The 22,997-nt window shown below is 38.9% G+C and overlaps 1 protein-coding gene across 1 annotated transcript in view; it reads right to left on the bottom strand.

Annotated features, from left to right (window-relative positions):
* THSD7B (thrombospondin type 1 domain containing 7B) overlaps positions 1-21,385 on the bottom strand; it is a 772,830-nt gene extending 751,445 nt beyond the window's left edge. The window contains exon 1 of the mRNA XM_027590003.2: positions 21,247-21,385. Coding sequence (XP_027445804.2) covers positions 21,247-21,385 — 139 coding nt within the window. The remainder of the gene's footprint in view (positions 1-21,246) is intronic.
* Positions 21,386-22,997: the final 1,612 nt, after the last annotated feature.

Genomic DNA, 22,997 nt, shown 5'->3' with positions numbered 1-22,997 from the left:
CAAAATTTCAGGTTTCCCTTGTCACTTCCCTTGCCCCCAATACACCCTCCTTTTTTTTACTAGGGAACACCCTATAAGTACCAGAAAATCAGTGTGTACACTTTCCCCACCCACACACCTCTCCCCTACACACACACACTTATTCTCTCCCTGTCTCTCTGTGTGCTTATATATATATATATTATTTATAGCTTTTATATATATTTATTTATATATAAATATTTCATATGTATACATACACACACACACACACACACACACACACACACACGAGCGCATGCGCGCTTTTTTTTTCTAACCAATACAAAGAAGATTTTGAAGGCTGAGATTCTCATAGGGTGTCTGCCTGCAGCTGAATACTGAGTTTGTTCCAAACCTTAGATGCCCCTGGAAATTCACTCCAAACAAGGGAAATAGGATAAAGGAGGGAATAAGGAGTATTTTTAAAGACCTCTATGAAGAAATGGAGAGAACATTTAAAAAGGGATCACAAAAGGCAGAGCAGAAATAAAGGGTGGGGGGATACCAGATAAATGTGTTCGAATGTTGAGACATTCCACCCACAACTGAGTGAGAACCTCAGTCTACCCTTGCAAGAGTTGCCCAGACAAGCAAATGCCACAGCTTGATTCTGTTGGTAGCTATGAGTATCTCCCACTGGTATTCAACATCCAGAGCCACCTGCAGACCTCCCTCTGGTCCCCAGTCTCAGAGGCTCCAACACCAGCCCCAACTGTCCTCTTCCATTTGACTTTCACTGATTTTCTGTCTTTGCATGAGACCACATGCTCCCTCAGTTTTAGATCATCCATAATGATAATGTTTCTCAACGTTTAATGATGAATGACTCAAATTATTAGTTATCATTGGTTTATCTGCCAAAACCAAGTGATACATTATTCCTGATATACAATATTGTATTAGATTGCATTGTCTTAAGTACTATATGAGATATCAGAACATTCTACTGAAGCTTGGTGAAGAGAATAAGCACTATTATGACCAGGGAGGATGACTATAAACCTAGCTATTAATTGAAGACCATGAAACAGTCTTTCTAATACATAAACAACATAATTCACACAAAGCACTTAGCCCAGTGCCTGGTATCCAGACTATTAATAGGTCCTTTCCACTGTTCAGAGCAATATTTCTCATATAATCTTTATATTCTCATATTGCTTTTGATGTATCTCTGTTAGATTTTCTTTCTGTAATTGTCTGTTTATGTGCTAAGTCACCAACTGGATGATAAACTCCCTGAGAATGAAGGAAAGGAAATCATCATTGTATCTTCAGGCCCTAGAATGTGATAAGTACCATGGCAAATGCCCCCATAAATATCTGACAGCCAACTGAAGGAATGAAGGTAGAATTAAGTTTTGTAAAATTCCACTACTACACAAAGTAGGATGATGATAAGAGCACTCAACCAGTTCTTGGAGAGCTGAATTTTAATTTCAACTCTACCAGTGATTGCCTGCCTTGTCTTAGGCAACCCGTGTGCAAACAGAGAATAACCTACAAAGTTCCTAGGGTTGCTACGAAGATTACGTTCCATAGTAAATGTGAGGACAAAGGCCAAGGATGTAGTGAATCAAAGAGTCCCTTCCCTCCCCAAAGATTCAGTATTCTCAGTTGGACAATGGAATGCGTTACCAGCTTCAACACCGTGTGAGTCTGAGGAATCAATCCCTAAAAGGACTACCATGAAGAAGTTCTCAGATGATTAAGAATTTAAAAATCACATCAAATGGAACATGCATTTGCTGAAAACAACTTTTTTCTTTTTTTACTCCCAGCTTTCTCTGATTTCTTGCTCTAAATTAATTCACTTGTTCCAAAATTACCTCCCAGTGAGATCCCAGAGCCAAACAGTAAAGGTTCCTGGGGGTCTCCAGACCACTTATTACTTCTCTCCAGTGAAGATACACCATCATCACTTCAGCACCAGCTGTCCCACCAGACTGTCCTAACCAGGTCAGAGGTGGCCCGTGCCCCAGAGCAGAAAACCTCAGCTTGGCACCAAGCACCTCCTTTCCAATCCTAGGGAGCATGGGGTTCTCTCCTTAGCCCGCCACATATCCATAGCCAGTCAGAGAAGCGGAAGGGGGAGTCCTTCAGTGGCCACACAGAACATGCCCCAAATTCCCCAGGAGCCAGCCCTGGAGAGACTCTAAATGGGGACTCTTCCAGGGGCCAGAGTGAGAAGGAAGCCCCATCACTGCACACTACCTTTGACCCTACGAATCTGGCCAGTACCTCCACTTCTCTTAGTGCCTGCGACCAATGCAAGGGTCAGGATTGCTCATTCATTCAGACATCTTTCCACCACTGCCCAGGAGGCCCAGAGAATATCCCATCAGTCAGTGACACCACTTCCAACCCCTCCTCACCTTTGCCAGGGTTGCCTGATACTCTTACCCCTCACGAAATAGTATTGAATTGGGAGGAGGGTAAACCATGCTTTTTCTACCATAAATAAATGCTTACCCTCTCCTTCCCTTGGGAGCATTTGGGGACATGACTAGGGCTACATTTTGATCTTTGTTTTAAGGTTTCCAAAAATCATGCCTCTGGCTCAGCTAAGAGAAACCCCCAAGGGGACACAACTGGGGCCTGAGAACTCCTTTGAAAGGTCTGATTTTTCTGCTGCCCATTCCCTGAGACTCAAGGAGGGAACACATAGCTTCATTTAAGATGGACACTGTACTGGAACATAGGACTGATGACTCCTATGCTCCATCTCTGTGATAAGAGCTGGAGGCTGAGTTCCCATTTATGCAACTCAGAACCCTTGGTCCTCTGGGTCTGGGAAGGTGCTGATCCTCTGTGTGTCTCTGTCACCCAGGACAGAGGGATGCGGTGGAGTGGGCTAAAAGACCTCCATCCTGTCCATGCTCCAGCTTTGTAGTAGCCAATCAGCAACATCTCTGAGGTGTACGTAAGAAAAAAACATATTTTCAATGCTGTATTTTCTTCTGTAACTAAAAAAGAAAAAGCATTTGAAAGCCATCAAGCAAACAAGAACAAAAACAAAACATGACAGATTCAAGCTACTTCCTAGTATCAGGAAAAGACTAGCTTCGAAACCATGCCATCCGTCCATAACCATCTTTTTGACCACCCTAAATTCTTTATCCCATAAATTTTCCCAGGCAGACACCTGGTTTTCCTATGCCAACAAATCAGCACTAGCAAAAATTGTATCTCCTATGCAGCATTTACTCTATGCCGGACTCAGTGCTACATTATCCATTCATATTTAAATCTGGGATGGATATCATTAACCTTATTTTGCAAAATATGATAGGGTCCATAATAAATGTTACAGAAGTGTTTACCAAGTGAATGTGGGAAGAAATAAATTGCTGAAGAGAATATTGAGGCATGGAAAGGATGCACAACTGGCCCAAACTCACACTCAGGCAAGAACAAAGCTTCGACACAAACCGGATTCATCCAACCTCAAAATGCCTCCATGCTGGACTAAACTGTGATGCCATTTTTGGCACTGTGTTTAAAATAATGCTTCCTCTCTGTGTAATTATTTGAAGTAGCTGCCTCTTTTCACCAGTTTCCAGAGCTGCCAACTCTAGTCCCATCTCTCAGGAGAATAAAAATTCTTCCTTGCCCAATTAAGACAGGGGAATAATGACCTTCTGTCAAGTCATTCTGGGCACCTCCACTATATTGTTTCATCTGCCCTTTCTCCTGAGAACTACCATCTGAATTTATTGATTTCATCTCCCATTTTTCATGACCACCTACTATTTTGACTCTAAAAAGTGGAATGTGTACCACTAAGGTCCACCACCCACTCCCTCACAGTGAGGCCCTGGTCCCTTCCACCAACAGCCCATGTGGCAGAAGAAAGTGAAGTGTACTTGAAAGGGAGGGGGGAGGATGGACTCAGAGCACCCCTGTCCCCGTTCTGTCTCTGTTGCTCCAAGCTGTCTTCCTGGCTCTCAGCTTGCTCACTGTTAATAAGGCAGCCAGGCTTGATAGCCTCAAGATCCCTTCCAGCTCTAAAATTCCATGAAAACAGTGACTTAAATATATGCTTCATAATGATCCAAACAACCACAGTAAGCTTTGAAACTACTACACAATAAATTGAACTTCAGCTTATCTCTGGTGTCAGTACTGACATCAGTGTTCAGCCTGCTAATTGAATCACCCTAAAATGTGGTCCCTGATCAGTCAACAAATTCAGTAGCTCCTACTTTTGTCCTCTCCTCCATTTTCCAAAGTCTAGATTCTTTAATGGACCCAGAATTTCCATTATGTGACTTAAGTGAATTTATCTCACATTAAGAGGGACCCCCTGACATTTAGGATGGAAGACCTGAAGGGAAATGCGCTCCCCTTCGGTTAGCATAGGGGTATCAGATATCAGCGACATATATGCTACATCTGTTCATTAATTCATTCTGAACACTCTTTCAACATACCTTCAAATCTGATTTTGGGCCTTGGGTTCTGTAATAATTAAATCATTCTCCTGCACTAAAAGCTGGCTCATCTATTTCAAAATCAATCAAGGGCAAACAAATCAGACAGTCTAACAAAGATGGAATTTAAGAGATGGCAAAGCCTAACTTATAATGCATCACAGCCTTTAATACTGAATGCAGAATGCCTTACAAAAAAAAAAAACTTTTAAAAAATTATCTTTGCTTTGTAGAAATCCTGGTGGTCACACAGTTTCTTTCTTGAGTATATAAATACAACTCTCTGGGGAATCTCTCCTTATCAAAGTTCACCCTAATGGAAATGTTTTTAAACTATCAAGAGGACTTAAAGAGCTAAAGTCACTTCCCCAGTAATTTTAAAAAATTTAACCTAAGCATGGGGCGCCTGGATGACTCAGTCCTTAAGCATCTGCCTTCGGCTCAGGTCATGATCCCAAGGTCCTGGGATCAAGCCCCGCATCGGGCTCCTGGCGCCACAGGAAGCCTGCTTCTCTCTCTCCCACTCCCCCTGCTTGTGTTCCCTCTCTCGCTGTGTCTCTCTCTGTCAAATAAATAAATAAAATCTTAAAAAAAAAAAAAATTAACCTAAGTACTGAGGAGTGTTTAAATATCAATGAAATTCTTCCCAAACATCCCCTTTCCAGTTATCTTGTTACCATCCTTCACTGACCTTATTGTCTACTTCAGAATTTAATGACTAGGAAACACTTGGGGCTTTCTCGGATAATGTTCTAGGGCTTTCAAAAAAAATGAGAAGCACTGAGGAAAGGGTATATTCTTAAAATCCAAAGTTGTACATCAACATAACTTAAGAGAGAAATCCTTGGCATTCTTTCAGAATGGGACTTCAAGGGCCACGGTCTACTTGCTCCGCATTGAGATTCCTAAGTGGCAGCCCTCCTACTTGGAAACAGGAACTGTGTCTTGCTCCATTTTGTAACTCTCACAACACAGCACCTAGCATGTGGGAGAACCCAAGAACTATTTGCTACATGAATAGAATCTTAACATTCAAGCAAAAAGGCAGGGAAAAGAACCTAAGTCATGGCAGATCAAAACTTCTCTATCAAAACAATCATAAAATCCAAAGAATGAGAACGCTTTCCTGATTTACAGAAGCACAGAGTAAAAGTTCTTATGATAGTGTTTTAAGTGTCATGAGTTTATATAATCCTTTCACCTCACCCATTACGATAGAGACTTGAAGATCAGACACTTTCCAAAAAGAAGATGCATGCATTTGGTTTATTCAGGAACACACACGCACTCCTTTACAGGCTCAGAAAGAAAACTCATTAAGTTCAAGGTCCATGCTGAAATCACAACTGTGAATCCTTATCTTTCTTCCATCAAAATTTGAGCCCACCATCTTTGATGTATGTTAATATTTTTCTCTTAAAAAGTAAGTTTTGAATCACTTTTAAGTTGTCATAAGATATTTAAATGTTATAGACTGCATGAAAATAAAAGACAGTGGTATATAAATGATATATTTATAATAAAAAGTGTTCTTTGGAAATATGAGGTACCAAATAAATGTAAGCTGATAAAGCTTTAGATAAAGAGATGCTTTTATGTTTTTTTATATAAAATGTAATAAAAGGCTTTTCTGTATGATCACACTGCTATAATACTGAAAATGTTCTCCGCACTAAAATATGGAGGGCTTTGTTGTACTGTGTTCTAAATTAAGCCATGGTTCAGAAGCAACCTCGGTTCTACTGATCAATAACAACACACAACTCAAAGGAATCCCTAGGGTAAAGGAGCCAAAGAACCTTTTTAACTGTCACACATAGCTTATTACAAAGACAGAGAAAGGCAGCAAGAACAGACACACTCACACACATGTACACGAGGTTATGAGCAAGACCTAACATTTTATGGACCAAGTGGCTAAGTAACATTGGTTTAGGGATCCCATTCTCAGCATCAGTGGGACACCAAGTAAGGGTACAACTCTCAGCTGCAAAGGTGTCAGATCTTCATTCATGGTGTTCCGACTGGATTCTCTTTGAACATATGCCCTTTCAAGTGCAATTAATCAATCTCTTTATCACTCTCATTGCATCTGGAGCCATAATCATTACCCAACTGCTGAGAAAGAAATGAAACCACTAATCACACAGGGAGTGGAGCTTAGTGTTCAGACCAGGAAAGTTTTTAGTAAGTTTTAATTTGAAAAGTGATCTTTCACGACTAGCCATACAAGACATACTTATGTCCAGGAGGCTACACTACCAAAGCTGCCAGCTAAATATCCACCAGCATATTACCAACACGTTAACAACTACAGAACTTATGCTTTCTTTAAACTACTCAGTGATTGGGGCGCCTGGATGGCTCAGTCGTTAGGCATCTGCCTTCTGCTCCGGTCATGATCCCAGGGTCCCAGGATCGAGTCCCGCATCGGGCTCCCTGCTTGGCGGGAAGCCTGCTTCTCCCTCTCCCACTCCCCCTGCTTATGTTCCCTCTCTTGCTGTGTCTCTCTCTGTCAAATAAATAAATAAAATCTTTAAAAATAAATAAATAAATAAAAATAAACTACTCAATGATTGGGGCGACTGTGTGGCTTAGTCGGTTAAATGTCCGACTCTTGATTTCAGCTCAGGTCATGATATCAGGATCGTGAGATCAAGCCCCACATCAGGATCCACACTCAGGAGGGAGTCTGCTCCAGATTCTCTCTCTTGCCCTTCCTTTGCCCCATCCCCCTGCCCGCCCTCTCTCACCTTCAAAGGAAATAAATAAATCTTAAAAAAATAAAAAATAAAAAATAAATAAATTATTCAATGATTGAATCTTAGGATGAACTTACAATACTCGAGATGTAATGTTACAGGTAGGAATATCAGAATCCATCTGGCTCTCTGAATTTAACATAAATGCCGCTAAGTATCAAAAACATTAATGTCTAGTTATTCATAAGCCTGGAATTTCCCCACCAGCAATGCTAGGAACCCCACTTACAACTGTAATATAAACCCACCTAAATGCAATCAATAAGATTCTCACCTAACACCTCCCACTCTCAGAACACTAAATAGAGCTGTGCTTCACTAGAAACTATAGGCATGATCTTGTATAAAACTGATTTATATTAACTGAAATAGATTGTCCAATTGACTTACCTTATAAAATTGGACATATGTTCCCAGAAGAAAAGTTACAGTGTCAAAATAGAGTTTTAAAATCCCATTTAAGAATTCAATAAACATCTTTGCATCATATAGTTCAATGATAAATTGTAGTTACTTGAAGCATATAATAATACACAGTATAGATATACATTAAAACAAAAGCAAGACATTTAACTCCCAAGAGGCTAGAATTATGGAGCACCAGACACGGACTGCAGGACTGATCTTTGAACAGTTTTAAGAAACAGAAAAATAATACCTCTTTCCCTTTCAAACTGGGTATTCTCAATCACATAAGCTAAATACACTGGCCAAATTTTCTATGTCCTTCACTGAGGGTATTTTTCTTAACATGGTTCATTGGTGCTTTAAGGATATTTGCTCTCACTGATGTGTTTGCCAGAACAAAGTCTCTTGCCATGATACAGTACTAGGAGTGGCCTTCCGGACCAGAGAGGTAGCAGTAATCACATTAAAAGGCTCAGTCTCCTATTATATCCTAAGCGAGTTTTAATACTTCTGTTAGGCAAGAAGTACTGCAAGTAAATTTTACTCATATCTATATTTAATATCCAGAAAGTCTAGAAAATTCTACACAGACACCTGGTATCATCCATTTTAAATCAGTGAATACCTTAATCACTGAATAATAGGCTTAATAACCAGTCATGGCAAGATACAAGATCTACATAAAGAATCAACCTTATTTCTTTGTACTACCAGTAAACAATCTTAAAATGAAATTAAGAGAACAACCCCATTCAAAATGAATAAAATACTTATGAATAAACTTAAAGGAACTAAAAGGCTTGTAACCTGAAGATTACAAAATGTTACTAGGGGAAATAAAGCAAATGGAGAAACACTTCATGTTCATGGATTGGAAAACTCAATATTGTTAAAACATCAATTCTTTCTAAATTGATCTACAGATTAGGCATAATCCCTATCAAAATTCCATCAGGCTTTCATGCAAGAAGGTGACCAAATTCTCCTAAAATGGAAATGGAAATGCAAGAAACTCAGAATAGCCAAAGCAATTTTTAAAAGAACAAAGTTTGGCGTGCTTGGGTGGCTCAACTGGTTAAGCATACGACTCTTGATTTCAGCTCAAGTCATGATCTCAGGGTTGTGAGATGGAGCCTCACTCACGTCAGGCTCCACACGCTTAAGATTCTCTCTCCTCTTCTCCATCTGCCCCTCCCCCACTGTACTCTCTCGCTCTCTAAATAAATAAATAAGTGGAATAAAGTTGGAGGATTTTCACTTTCCAATTTCTGAACTTCTTATAAAGTTATCAAGATAAAAAAAATAATAAAAAATAATAAAGTCATCAAGATAAGCTACAGTTATCAAGACAGTGTAATACAGACATAAGGACAGATGTACAGGGATCAATGCAACACAGCTCAAAGTCCAGAAATAAACCCTTTTATTTATGGTCAATTGATGTTCACAAAAATGCTCAATGAGCAAAATATAGCCTTTCCATCAAAAACTAATGATGTAATATACGGTGATTAACATAACAATAAAAAAATTAAAATAAAAAAAATATAGCCTTTCAACAAATGGTGCTGGTACAACTGGAGAGCCACATGCAATAAAATGAAGTTAGATCTTTACCCCCACCATATAGAACAGTAATTTAGAATGTATCATAGACCAAAACATAAGAGTTAAAACTATAAAAATTTTAGAAGAAAACATAGAAAATCTTTGAGAACTTGAATAAGGCAAAGATTTCTTAGCTCTGGGGCAAACAGTACAATCTATAAATGAAAAAAAAACTGATAAAATGGACTTCAAAATTCAAAACTTTTGCACTTCAAAGACACCATTAAAAACCAAAAAGCCGGGGCGCCTGGGTGGCTCAGTCAGTTAAGCGATTGCCTTAGGCTTGGGTCATGATCCCGGGGTCCTGGGATCGAGTCCCGCACTGGGCTCCCTGCTCAGCAAGGAGCCTGCTTCTCCGCTGCCTGTTGTTCCCCCTGCTTGTGCTTGCACTCTCTCGCTCTCTCTGTGTCAAATGAATGAAAAAAACCTTAAAAAAAAAATGAAAAGCCAAACCACAGACTGAAAGAAAGTATTTTAAAATCACATGTCTTAACAAAGGAGTTGTATCCAAAACATAAAAGAACTTTTGAAACTCACTAACAAGAATATAACCCAATTTTGCAATGCAAAAAGGATTTGAATATACATTTCACCAAAGAAAATACACAAATGGCTAATAAAGACATACAAAGACAATATCATTAATCATTAATAAAATTCAAATCAAACCCATAATGAGATTCTGTTTCACACTGACTATAACGAATTTAATAAAAAATGTAGACAATAATAAATGTTAGTTAGAATATGGAAAAAACATTGGTGGTGGGAATGTAAAATGCACAGCCACTTTGGAAAATCGTATGCCATTTCTTAAAGAGTTAAGAATCTATTTGCCATTCAGCCCAACAATTCCATTCCCAAGAAAAATGAAAATATACGCCCACACCAAGACTTGCACCAGTACATTCACAGCAGCACTATATAGAGTAGGAGAAAAGTGGAAACAACCCAAATGTCCATCAACTTGTGAATGAATAAAAGAATTATATTAATACAATAAAAATTATACTATTTACCAATACCAAAGAATAAAATATCAATGCATGCTATAATATGAATGAAGTTCAAAAACATTATGCTATGTGAAAGAAGCCAGTCACAAGAGACCACATCCTGTCTGATTCCATTTATATGAAATATCCAGAAAAGGCAAATCTACAGAGACCAAAAGTAGATCAGCGGTTGGGAGCTGGAATGGGGATTAAAGGTAAATAGATTGTGGTGATGGTTGCATAACTTGGTAAATACAGTAAAAATAATTGAAATAACATTTTAAATGGGTAAATTTTTGCATATAAATTATACTTTAATAAAGTTGTTAAAAATAATCTTTCATACTAATAGTTACTAGTATTGTAACAGCATATAATGCTATTAAAGAGAAGCCTCTACTTGGCATAAAATATTTGTTTATCTGGGTCATCAACCACCAAAATGACAAGCAATTAACACAAAATCTGGGGAAACAGAGAAGGTGGACATTTTGGGGGCTCATGAGTTTCTCTACTGAGAAAGGCAAACACCATAAGCAGTTCTAAGTTAAAAGTTTCAGGAGAGGAAATCCAAAGACTTTTGCATAATGAAAATTCAAGTAGTGAAAGGTCCCTGGGCTAGCCGTGGTCCCATCACTTAATACCCATACTATTCAAACTGAGTTTCCTCCTTGACCTGCCTACAACATCTCAGGCTGTTGTGAGGACAGTGTAAGAAAGACAAGAGAGAAGGCATTATAGTATAATTATATTTTCCCCTATTGCCAAATATCAAGGTGTTCTTGCACTGCTGCTTTCTTTCTCATTTGAGTCTGAAGACAGAAGTCTATCAGACAAACCCATCTAAGTTCAAACCCAGGTTTGGTCAAAAAACAGGCCACATATTCTTGGCCCTTAAGAAAGCTTTGAGACTGTATTCTTCCTGGTAATTGTTTTGGATAGCATCCCATAGCTCTTGCCTTGAAAACAATAAAATAGAATTTTATGAATGGAAATGTCAGGGGACAATATTTACCGGAGGTTTAGTATTTGAAACAGCTAAGGTGCATGGGGAATGCCACTCAAATTAAACAGTAAAATGACAATTTAAAAAATACTTATTTTAGAAAATAAACTTTAAAGTAGAGAAAAAGAATATCCAATCACCTCTCGAGAGAAATGATATTCATTATACCTTCATGTCTATCTGTCCAAATTAAATTGTGTTTCACCTTTCAGAAGGTGGGAGGAAGAGGGCATAATCTCTCACCGTAGCATTCATTTAATAGCGATAAAAGAGTAGCACTGAGTACTTAACGTGACTTTGATCAAGCAATATTTGCTTTTTTTGTTTCCAGTTGATTCCTTTTTATTATTTAATTTGGTTCTTAAGACATCTCATGATTCTGGTGGCAAGAATGAACACTTTTTGTGAAGTGAACCTAATTTTCACAGTAAGTGCTGACAGATCCTGGGGGGCCTAGGCCCTGGGGAGACCCCTTTGGCTGTCAACAACAGCACCAACTTGACCTCATCAAGTCATTTATTGGTCTAGGTGACAGGATGTCCTTGGGTTTCTGGCTCTGCATCTTTACTTTGAGTATAGAAAATGTACTTTGAGTACGTACTATGGAATACGAACTACATTTTACAAACACTTTCTCATTTATACTCCATTTACTAAGGAGAAAGCAAAGGCATAAAGTTGAGGTCACACACAGCTTGGCTTAGCACCCAGACACTTGGACTGTGGGGCCCATGTTCTGGACACTCCATCAGCCTGCTTAATATGTAGTGTCTGCATCTTTACCATTTATAGGTTCTTTACAAATAAAGCTAAGTAATTAAGCCTCAAAATGGTTTTCTAAAAAAGATTTAAAATGCAGTCACTCCTTTTCAACACAGTGCATCTACTTAGCAACAAAAATCTTTGAACAGCTGCATTCAATTAAAAAATTATTAACCCTGAGGAAAAATCCACACATACACACAAAAATATATCCATATGCTATTCTTGTCATTTCTTAAGTTCCCCTTGTAGTAACGTGTAGTCATGAATGAAATCCACCACTGGGTGATAAAACTACTTATTTCCACATTAGCTTATTATTTTCCTCTTTTGGGGGATCAATGTAAGGGGATAACAATATCACAGACTCCCTACATGAACCACAGTTTGGTTACTATAGTAACTCCAAGGAAGCAAAGGAACAAAAGAATGAGATGGTTAATTCATATTCCTACTTTTGCTATGAAAATAAGCTTTAAAAGTACATAGCATTAAAGAGAGTAGTAAATATGAATGGTGTTAAATGTACACTTTTTAAAGATTTTATTTTGTTTATTTGAGAGAGAGCGCACACAAGAGCCGGAGGGAGGGGTACAGAGGGAGAAGCAGACTCTAGGCTGAGCAGGGAGCCCAGTGTGTGAGGCTCCATCCCAGGACCCCGGGATCATGACCTGAGCCAAAGGCAGACACTTAACCTACTGAGCTACCAAGGTGCCTTAATTGTATACCTTTGAGTTATTTTTCTCTGAGTCTCAAATATTATCTAATGTCTGCAGCACAGATGTCATCTGTTCTCTGGAGAACTTTGTGGATGTATCAAAACAAGTGTATGGATTGAGTAAATCTATAATCAACCTACAAGAAGGCAGGCTTTTGTTTTTCTTATTTGTTTTTAATCAAGATTGACTATGCTTTATGGTACCTAAGGTGATGAGCATGAAGATGTTTATAAAATAAGCTTTTAAGTTTGCTTTTATGAATTTATAATACTGTCTTGTAGCCTTTAATTCATGTTTCAATCCCACTTTGATAGATCTCACTTGTTTTCATTTTTGACTTTTGTATTTCTTTCCACGGAAACCTCTATTTTCCTAGTTAAGAATAATTCAAATGTATGTTAAGTATCAAAATTCTACCATGGAAGAAAAAGTTGAAGGGAGATATTTCCAGGTTTCCATAAAGGAATTTTCCATTGATAATCTGACCTCCAGAGATTAATCACCAATCCAATAGCTCAGTCCAACCCAAAGCATACAGAGTCAATAAACATCCAAATTAAATTTTAAAAATTTTAGCCCGGGCACAATTTGGTTGGCCAGTGAACTTTATCAGAGACAGATTTTGTAACGCATGCTCAAAGAGAGTAACTGAGTCAATCACCATAAAAAAATTAACATTTTGACACCCTTTCCATTCCAGAACAAATAGCCTTCAGTAAAATTGGCAGAAAAGTGAGAAGACTTCCCGTTAACTCAGAGAATAGGACACATGTATAGATTTTCACTCCTAATACCCCCCTGTAACGACAATAAAGGCATTAAAAGATATAACTCAATAAGGGTCAAAAACATATAGAGTAAGAGGTGCAGAACAGTTGGCAATGAGTTCTGGAGCACGGAGAGTGGATGGAGGAGTGGGAGGTGACCTGACAATGTAAAGGAAGTTGAAGATTAGGTGCTTACAGAAGAGTATGGCAGCAACAAGAGAAAAAGCCAATCTGTACTTGCAGAATGTTGCGAAGACTTGGGACCTAGGGGCACCAGAAAGGAGTAAGGCATGTGGCTTGATAGGGGCAATAATTAAAAGTCTATAAAGAAAATTAATTAGCCCCACAGAGGCCTCTCTCTGTTCCTTCCTCAACCTCGGGAGGAAAACAGACAGCAAAATTCATCTCATTAAGAGAACGTTTTTGAGGACAGCATACACCGTGGAAGACAAGGATGGGGTGCGCTATTCAAAAGAGAGGAATTAAGTGAAATGCTGAGGACTCAACATTGAGCCATGTCTGCCAAGACTTTAGCCCTGGGCTTTTCAGTAGTGCAGTGTAGGCAGTCAAGGAAATGTTCATTTCAGGAGACGAGGGAAAGATGGTTAATTTTATGTGTCAACTTGATTGGACCACAGGATGCCCAGATATTTGGTTAAACATTATTTATTGGTATATCTGTGAGGGTGTTTCTGAGGAGATTAACATTTCAATCAGTAAACTGAGTAAAGCAGACTTCCCTCACCACTTTGGACAGGCATCCTCTAATCCGTTCAGGGCCTGAACAGAACAAAAGGACAGAGGAAGGAAAAAGTCACTCTCTGCCTGACTTCTTGAGCTGAGACATTGTTCTGCATTTGAACTGGGATTTGTACCATTGGCTCCCCTGGTTCTCAGCTTTTAGGCTCAAACTGAAACTACGGCATGGATTTCTGGGGCCTCCAGATGGCAGATCATGGGATTTCTTAGCCTCCATAAACACATGAGCCAATTCCTTATGATAGATAGATATTCCCTATAGATAGATAGATAGATAGATAGATACACACACACACACACACACACACACACACACACACACACACACACACACACAATGTATATATGCTATATGCTATGTTTCTCTGGAGAACCCTGAGTAATCTAGACACTAAATAGCCCCTGTAATCAAGACTGTTAACCATGACAAAATCTATTTTCCCTTCTTACATGGCTGCCAAACCACAGGCTACATTTTCCACCTTCCCTTGTGGCTATAAGTGACCACAGGACTACATTCTCACCAATGGAATATGAACAGAAGTGAACAGAAGTGATGGATCATGGCAAATTTAAAACATAGCTGCAAATTATTTGCCTCTCCTCCCATCAAAAGATGGAACCTAAGCTCCTTCCTTAGAGACTCTCTTGTAACCAACAGAATGTGGCAGAACTGACCATGCATGGCTCCTAGTTTAGGTTAGAAAAAGCCACACCACTCCTGCCTGGGTCTCTTTGGAAGTTTGCTCTGAGAGTTCTCAGCTACCATGTGAGAATTCTGGCTACCCTGAAGCCTCAGTATGGAGAGACCATGCACACAGACCACATAGATAGAGAGAAAGAGATACCTAGAGGCCCAGCTATTCCAACCCCAGCTGTTCGAGACTTTCCAAGCTGGGTGTCTCATATGTGAATGAGGATGCCTTCCACATGACTCAGTCCCTGCCACCATCCAACTGCAACAGCATAAGAGACCCCAAGTGAGAACACTGGACCATTCCCCCCCACCAGAGGCGTGAGTCAATTTGATGGCTGTTTTGTGTGAAACCATTATTTTGGAGTAGACTGTTGCACAGAAATAGAGAAATGAAACATGTATGGAACTTCCATGTTACTTGTTGGAGTTAACTTTTTCTTCTTTTTTTATGATTATACTTTTTATTTCTAAGAACGATGTTTAAAATATGAAATAATTTTAAATAAATAACAGAAGTTAATTTTCGATTAAATAGAACATGGAAATGACTGTGATGTAGCCCGGATGGGCAGAGGAGGATAATATCCTTCCACAAGACAGAAAAAAACTATACATCTCTCCCCTACACACACACACCTATTCTCTCCCTGTCTCTCCCTCTGTGCTTTTATATATATATATATATATATATATATATATATATATATATATATATATATTATTTATATCTTTTATATATAGCTATAATTAAATATTATCCTATGTTAAGATCCTTTTTCCTTATACAATGTCATTTTTATAATCCCCCTTTTTTTCCCCAAAACAATTAATTCCAACTTACCTACTTAGTTCTTAGAACATGAGTCATTATTCTCACCCTTTTTATTCACTGGGAAGGAGCTACTGAAATTAAAGCTTTGTTAGAGTCTGTCATATAGAAAGTTTTAGACCTAAAAAGTTAGTGAAATTACTATGACCATTTATTAATAAAATATGTTTAACTGTCAAACCTACCTCCCCTTTTCTGTGTGTTTAAGGAACAAAAGTATGCAAAAATTGGATAACATAAAAGCAAGGATATTGTAAGCATTGAATTATTACTAGTAATGATAAAAATAATAGCTAACATTAATGAGTAGGTATACTATACACAGGTATTTCAATATACTGTTTTACTTAACACTCAGAAGAGTCCCATGAATTATTACCCTCATTTTTGGATGGATAAATAGAGCTGAAAGAAGTTAAAGAACTCTCTCCTCTTTAGATAGTTAGGATTCGAATACGGGTCTGCCTGTGTACAAAGTTCTAGCTCTTTCTCATCTACTCAATGGATCTCTTAGGATGACTTAAGGCTATTAAAAGAACTTCTCACAAAGAGACAAATGCGGATTTTTTTTTTCCTTTCATACCTTATTATTCATTGCAAAACTTGTTTTCCAGTCTTTTTATAAACTCACTTGCAAAATGTAATTTGGAGTGATAAAAACGTTCTGGAACTAGGGAGTGGTGACGTCTCCAACTGTGAACATACTAAATGTCACTGAATTGTATACTTCAAAATGGTTACAGTGGTAGAGTTTATGTTATGTGTATTTTACTACTCTAATTTTTAATGTCCTTTGGCTCCATGACAGCTCCTTCACACTCAGCCTGTATTAAGTAGCAGAAGACCCACTCATCCAGCTGCGCAGGGCAAAGTCTCAGTGCCACCCCTGAATCTCTTTGCTTCCCTGCCCCTGCATATTAGTAAGCCATGATGCTTTACCTTCCATCAGGGTTTCTCCGTCTGGTTGCTATTGACACTTGGGGGCCTGGTAATTGTTGGGGGGGCCTCTACACATGGTTGTCAGTAGCTCACCCCAATTGTGACAACCAGAAAAGTCCCCTGCTGGGCAAAATCACCCCTGGTTGAAAACCAGGGCCTTAAATATATCCAGAATTCAATCTCTCCTCACCACCTTCACTGCCATGACCTTGGATCAAGCTATTATCATCATTCCTCGTTATTTTTACAGAAGCCTCCTAACTGGCCTCCCTGCTTCCACCATTCTTAACTGACCATCCACAATGATTCTACTAAAATCTTATTAAAAATCAAGATCATGTCACCACGTTCTCAAAAATTCCCGGTGTCTTTCTGTCTCACCCGGAGCAAAAGCCAAATTGTAATGTCGGCCTGAGGACACACCTGATTTGGGCCCTGTTCCATCTCAGACCTGAGCTGTCACTGTCCCCCATGCTCACTCTGTCCCAGCAGGCTGGCCTCTTCTCTGGTCCCCAAACTTGTCTCACACACTCCTGCCTCAGGGCCTTGTGCCTTTGCTATTCTCTTCATCTGGAAAATTCTTTACCCTGTCTCCCCATGGCTGGCTCCCTTCTCCCTTCAGGTCTTTATTCAAACTCACCTCCTCGGTGAGGCACCCCACATTCCACCTGCTGGTGATTTCGGCCTCACACCTCTCGTTGCATATCCCTCTTCCTTTCCTTCTCTTTCCTTACAAACATTTACCACCATCTAGCTTACTGTTTATTCACCTTCTTAATCATGTTCATTACCCCATTCCTTTGTCTGTTTTATTCTCAGTTTATCTCACATGTTAAAGTGCCTGACACACAATAAGGACTTGACAGGTATTAGTGGAATGAATGAACCCCCTAGATCCAATACTGAGAAATGTTTTGAGACCACTAGTTACTTTGGCTTCAGAAACCATGCTCTGTTCATCTCTACAAAGCATGCAGACATGAATAGTTATATATTTACTTAAAGCAACAAGCAACATCACTCCTTAGCTGGTACTCTTGCTGACACAATCCTTCTTCCTTGGCATGGATGGCAGATTGCTTGACACTAAATATAGATCAGAGGATCTCATCACAATGATGACAGGCATTCAACAGCCTTGCCAGATCAATGACCCCACAGCCTACAGCTCACCAGACTTTCTCAGTACAGAAATCCTTAGCAACATAATGCGCCACTCATTATTCATCAATCCATTGTTTGTCCAAAGCCAGGAGTCACTTAGAAATGCCTCCAATTAGGATGAGGTTGACTAACAGCTCACCTATGGACTCAAGGGAAAACAAATACACTAACAAGAAGCTTAAGTTGTTAATACTACAAGCTAAACCCAGAGAATGGTTTCTAGGTTTCTAAAATATGCTTACCTGGGTCTCCTGGGAAAGCTGTTCAAATTTCAGAATACACTGGACCTGAGTTGTCAGATTTGATAACATACTCCAAAAATGTAACTGATGTCACCTGCAATACAGGTTCTTTTTGTTTGTTTGTTTAAAAAAATGTAACTGATGTCACCTGCAATACAGGTTCTTTGTGTTTGTTTGTTTAAATCCACATAAAATATAATAGACTCACGTATAAGCACATTAACAGATTCTAATATGTTGAAATTGCCTTTGAAGGTAATGACCCAGAATTGCTCTAATGCATATGACTCCTCAAAAGGATGTATTGTTTACCTTTAAAACAGTGTTGCATTCATGTCACACTAAAAATTGCTAAAATGCCAAGCAATAGGAGAAGAAAAGATGAAAGCCACAAGGCACTGGTTAAATAAATTATTGAATAAAAATACAAAACAATACTATGTAACCATTAAAAGATGAAATTGACCCATGTGCACTAATAGGTAATGTTCATCAAGACATCATTATGTGATCAAAGCAAGCTGCAAACAAAGGCGCATAGTATGATTCTGATTGTATGAAGCAAAGTGTGTGTCCGTATGTACATACATACATGTATGAATTAGATATTTTCAGGACCATCTTCTCCACCATCCTCTACTCTGCTCCCTGCCCAGGAGGCTGGGCAGTATAGACAAATCAGTGGGGTCCCTTGCCTTGTGGCTTCTGGTTGGATTCAGCCAGTGAGAGCCCTGGCAGGAGATGTGAGGGCAAGGGCTGTTCATTCCCCTGGCCGCTTTCCTACTGCTCACTGCAGGTTGGTTATATCTCTCTAAAGGTCATGACATCTGTTGGGCATCCTCTCCATAAAGTTTTCTCTCCAGATTCCAGAAACCACTTCCTTTCTTTGCTCCTGCAGATCCAGAAGTCGTAAAAATTGACACTAGCTCATGGGCACTCCACAATTCCTTGTAGCTGTTCTTAACCTCTGCTCACACTTTCCCACTTCCGTAAACAGTCCTTTTATTAAACTGCTCCCAATGACTTTCTTTGCATATACTCTTTCTTTTTTGTCAGAACCTTAAATAATAATAATACTAATACTTTGTGTGTGTCTGTGTGTATCTTATGTGGTTTATATCCACACATATGCATGGAGATGTACTTACATGTGCAGAGAAAAATCTCTAAAGGATACATAAGAGATTGGAGAATGGAATATATAGTCTGGACTTTGGCTTTTCATTTTGTATCTTTTCAATTTTTTCTATTTTTAAAATATCTGGTCATATACAAGTAATAAATTTGTAATTTCGAAGCAAACCCAAATGGGAAGTATATAGTTATTACCTTTTTGATGGCACCTTAAGGAGGGAAAGAAGTAATGAATACCAGGGAAAATGACCGTGATGACAGAGATGCTCATTTGGAACAATGCAATATGTCTGATGGGAAGGACTGTATCTCTGAAACTGAAGTTTGACAGTTATCAAAGAATTCATCCACTGCAGCATGGGTCTGTACCATCTTGTTCCAATGACCTGCTTTTAGAAAGGCAGACTTATTTTGAAAATTAGTTTCCAAAGAAGTCCTTTTTCTCCACACATCTCATTTGTGGTTCAGATTTGCTTTCTTCCATCTTAACTGCACTTTTTGGGAGAACTTTAGACAAGAGTGAAGTCATATAAATGTGCTCATTTAGATTTGATAAAATGTTTAGCCTTTTGTGATTAAAACAAAATAGCCCCTGGGCGCCTGGGTGGCTCAGTTGGCTAAGCGACTGCCTTCGGCTCAGGTCATGATCCTGGAGTCCCGGGATCGAGTCCCGCATCGGGCTCCCTGCTCAGCGGGGAGTCTGCTTCTCCCTCGGACCCTCTTCCCTCTCGTGCTTTCTATCTCTCATTCTCTCTCTCTCTCAAATAAATAAATAAAATCTTTAAAAAAAATAAAACAAAATAGCCCCTTTTGCAGAATTGCAAGATTGACTTTTAGAACTATTTCCAAAGCTTACTAAAACTACTATGAGGTAAAAAATACAAATCACGAATGTGGTGTTAGAGCCCACAATTAAATTAATTTATAAGGGCTTTAGTGCAATTAAATTTCCTCCAGACCATATCTCTAATGGTGCTGGGTTTTTTACTTAATATACTTTAAAGCATAATTTACTTTCATTTTTGCAAAGTCATTTAAATATTACAAATATCACTTTTGTACATATTTCCATGGTGACACAATACATTTGCAGTCTATTTAATTTACAACTAATGAGAATAAAATGAAAACTCTTTGAGGACCATACATCTTCTACAACATCCCATTTTCCTATTCCAACATATTAAGTGTATAAGTTAACTGTATTTCCAAGAATGGACTCCTGAAAGAGTAATAAATATTTTAAATGATCTGATTATGAAAATTTAAGAAAATTAAAATCTAGAGCAAAGAAACACAACAGTGATACAAAGAGCCAAGATGTTTAAGGTTCATCATTTAAGATAATAAAGTATTAGCCTTTAAAATTAAATTTAACAGATCTTTTCCACACTCAAATTAAGGAAAGACTTAGAGAAGAACATGCGTTATATAAAGCCTCCAAATTTCAATTCAACCTATTCATGTACTTATGTACAAGGTAGCTAAAGATCTCAAAACACGTTAAGGAGACTTTATAGTCACAGTTAATGAGCAAAGCTGTTAGGACAATTTTTCATGTTCCCAAACCTAAATATGTAGGATCTATGCTAGAAAATATTCAATAATAAATAGCTAACTAGTTTGTCAGCTAAAAGAAAGAAACATACAGAATTGGTCCAAAGCATTTTTAGCTGAGGATATCAGCTAAATTCAGATGTCATTTTTGCTACAAATATGCTGCACAGTGGTGATATATTTGACAAAGGAGAAGCAGATGGAACTATGGAAATCATAACTTTAATTGACCACAACATGAAAATTCAGAAGTGTAACACGCATCACAGATAGAGGTGACAATTATGCCAAAATAAAAATTAAATGTAAGTTTTATTATAAAGAAAAAGAGTCTATTCTTCTTCTTTGGATATTTCCTACTACTCCAGAAATAAGAACAAGGATGGAAAGAATATTCTTCTCATTAACGAAAACGGGACAAAGGAACAGCCAGGACATTCCTACCTGTTTTCCAGATGAACTGATTATCCTTTTTGCCTTCCAAATGAGCTGCATGGGACAGCAAGAGAGAAAGTAATAGAAATAGTTTCCTCATGCTCCTCCATAACCAGCAAGTGACAGCCAGATTACCCTCTGAAAACATTCTTCAGATTTTCAGCCTCTTGACTTGCCTATTCCTAAAAAAACAAAAACAGAAACAAAAAAAGGAAAAGAAAGAAAACCAGGTAAGTTTCCTCTGTGCAGAAATTATAAAAACTCACATTGACTGCTAGAACCTTTATCATGATACATTACAAATTTCCATTACCATACAGAGAGTACAGATACTATTAACATTTTAAGATCAAAGGTTAATTAGCCGTGCTTTCAATCCTTACCCACTGGAGATACTACCAGTCCTAAGGACTCCACAGTCCCCCAGTCAGTCTATTTTTGTTTGTAAGATCAGGGTTGGCAGATACCTGGTCTATTCCCTCCTTCCACTTAGCCAAACTCCTTGAGGAGCTCACGATTTGGGAAGAAACATGCACACACAGCAAAGTCCAAAATAGGGCAAAGAATGCTCTGCCAGTAGTATTAAGAAAGCCAAATGGAAAGACTGAGGGGGACACAATTAGATCTTCTGTGGTGAGAAGAAAAGAGAGGGAAATCTCACACAAGGTAATATCTGAGAGGAGCCTCGGGAAAACAAGGGCTTGAAGGAGCCAAGAAGGGCACTTCAGGCCACGAGAACTAGGTGCTGACATGCATTTTGTGTTTGGGGGCCTGTGAGTGGGCCCGTGACTGCTGTGAAGGATGCCAAGGGGCGGGAGGAGTGGACAGACTGGGGAGCACATTATGAAGAGCCTTGAATGCCATGTGAGTGAGTTGGGCTCCATTCTGTAAATAATAGCAATAAGAATTCTAGGAGAGCAAATAACTTTTAAATAACTGACATCAGTGCACATCATGGATTCATGGTAGATGAGGCTAGCTAGGAAACTAGGCAAAGAGTCCAGGCAAGAACTGGTGAATGAAAGGATCTGGGGGGATTTGAAATGTGGTGCAGTGGCCAGATTCAGTTAACAACTGGTTGGGATATGAGAGAGAGAAGACAAAAAAGACAGCAAGACTCCCAACTTACATGATCGAACAGATGGAACCCCTTTACCAAAGGAAAAAAGGGGAAGAGGGGCAGGTTTGAAAAGGAAGACAGAAAGAGTTTCCTCTAGAAGATATGAAGTCTTATGTGCTACAGGATATCCAGGTAGTTTCCCAAATGATAATAAGAAAGTCTGCCCAGAGCTAAGGAGGCTGGAAAGGACATGCCAGGGTGCATGTACTGGGAAAATGGAGTAAGAGACATAGGTGGAGGGGGACGAAAGACTGAACAGTAAAAGGATATCAAGGGTAGAAGTTATCATCCCTACATATTTACCCACAAGATTGCTAAAAGCAGGGAGCAAATCTGACTGTGCGCTTCCTAGTGACCAAAGAAAGAAGTAGCTACTAAAGCCCTCATATACGCAGGAGCAAATTTTATCTTCTTTGTTTCATTATTGTTTTAGGAGGAGCCACTGCCCTGCTCTCAAGCACTGATGGACTTTACCCCATGAGTCCTCATAGACACAGATGCTGTGCCAAGCAATGTGCTGAACACAGCCCTGCATCGAATCAAAGAAACAGTGGCAAGCCACAGGCAGCAGACTGGCTCTCCTGGAATACTCAGAGGGCACGATGGAAAAGTACAGATGAGTAAAACAGATTCTACAAAG

The sequence above is a fragment of the Zalophus californianus genome, chromosome 3 (assembly GCF_009762305.2).
Source record: "Zalophus californianus isolate mZalCal1 chromosome 3, mZalCal1.pri.v2, whole genome shotgun sequence".
Taxonomy (NCBI): domain Eukaryota; kingdom Metazoa; phylum Chordata; class Mammalia; order Carnivora; family Otariidae; genus Zalophus; species Zalophus californianus.
This window is presented reverse-complemented; position numbering and strand designations above follow the sequence as displayed.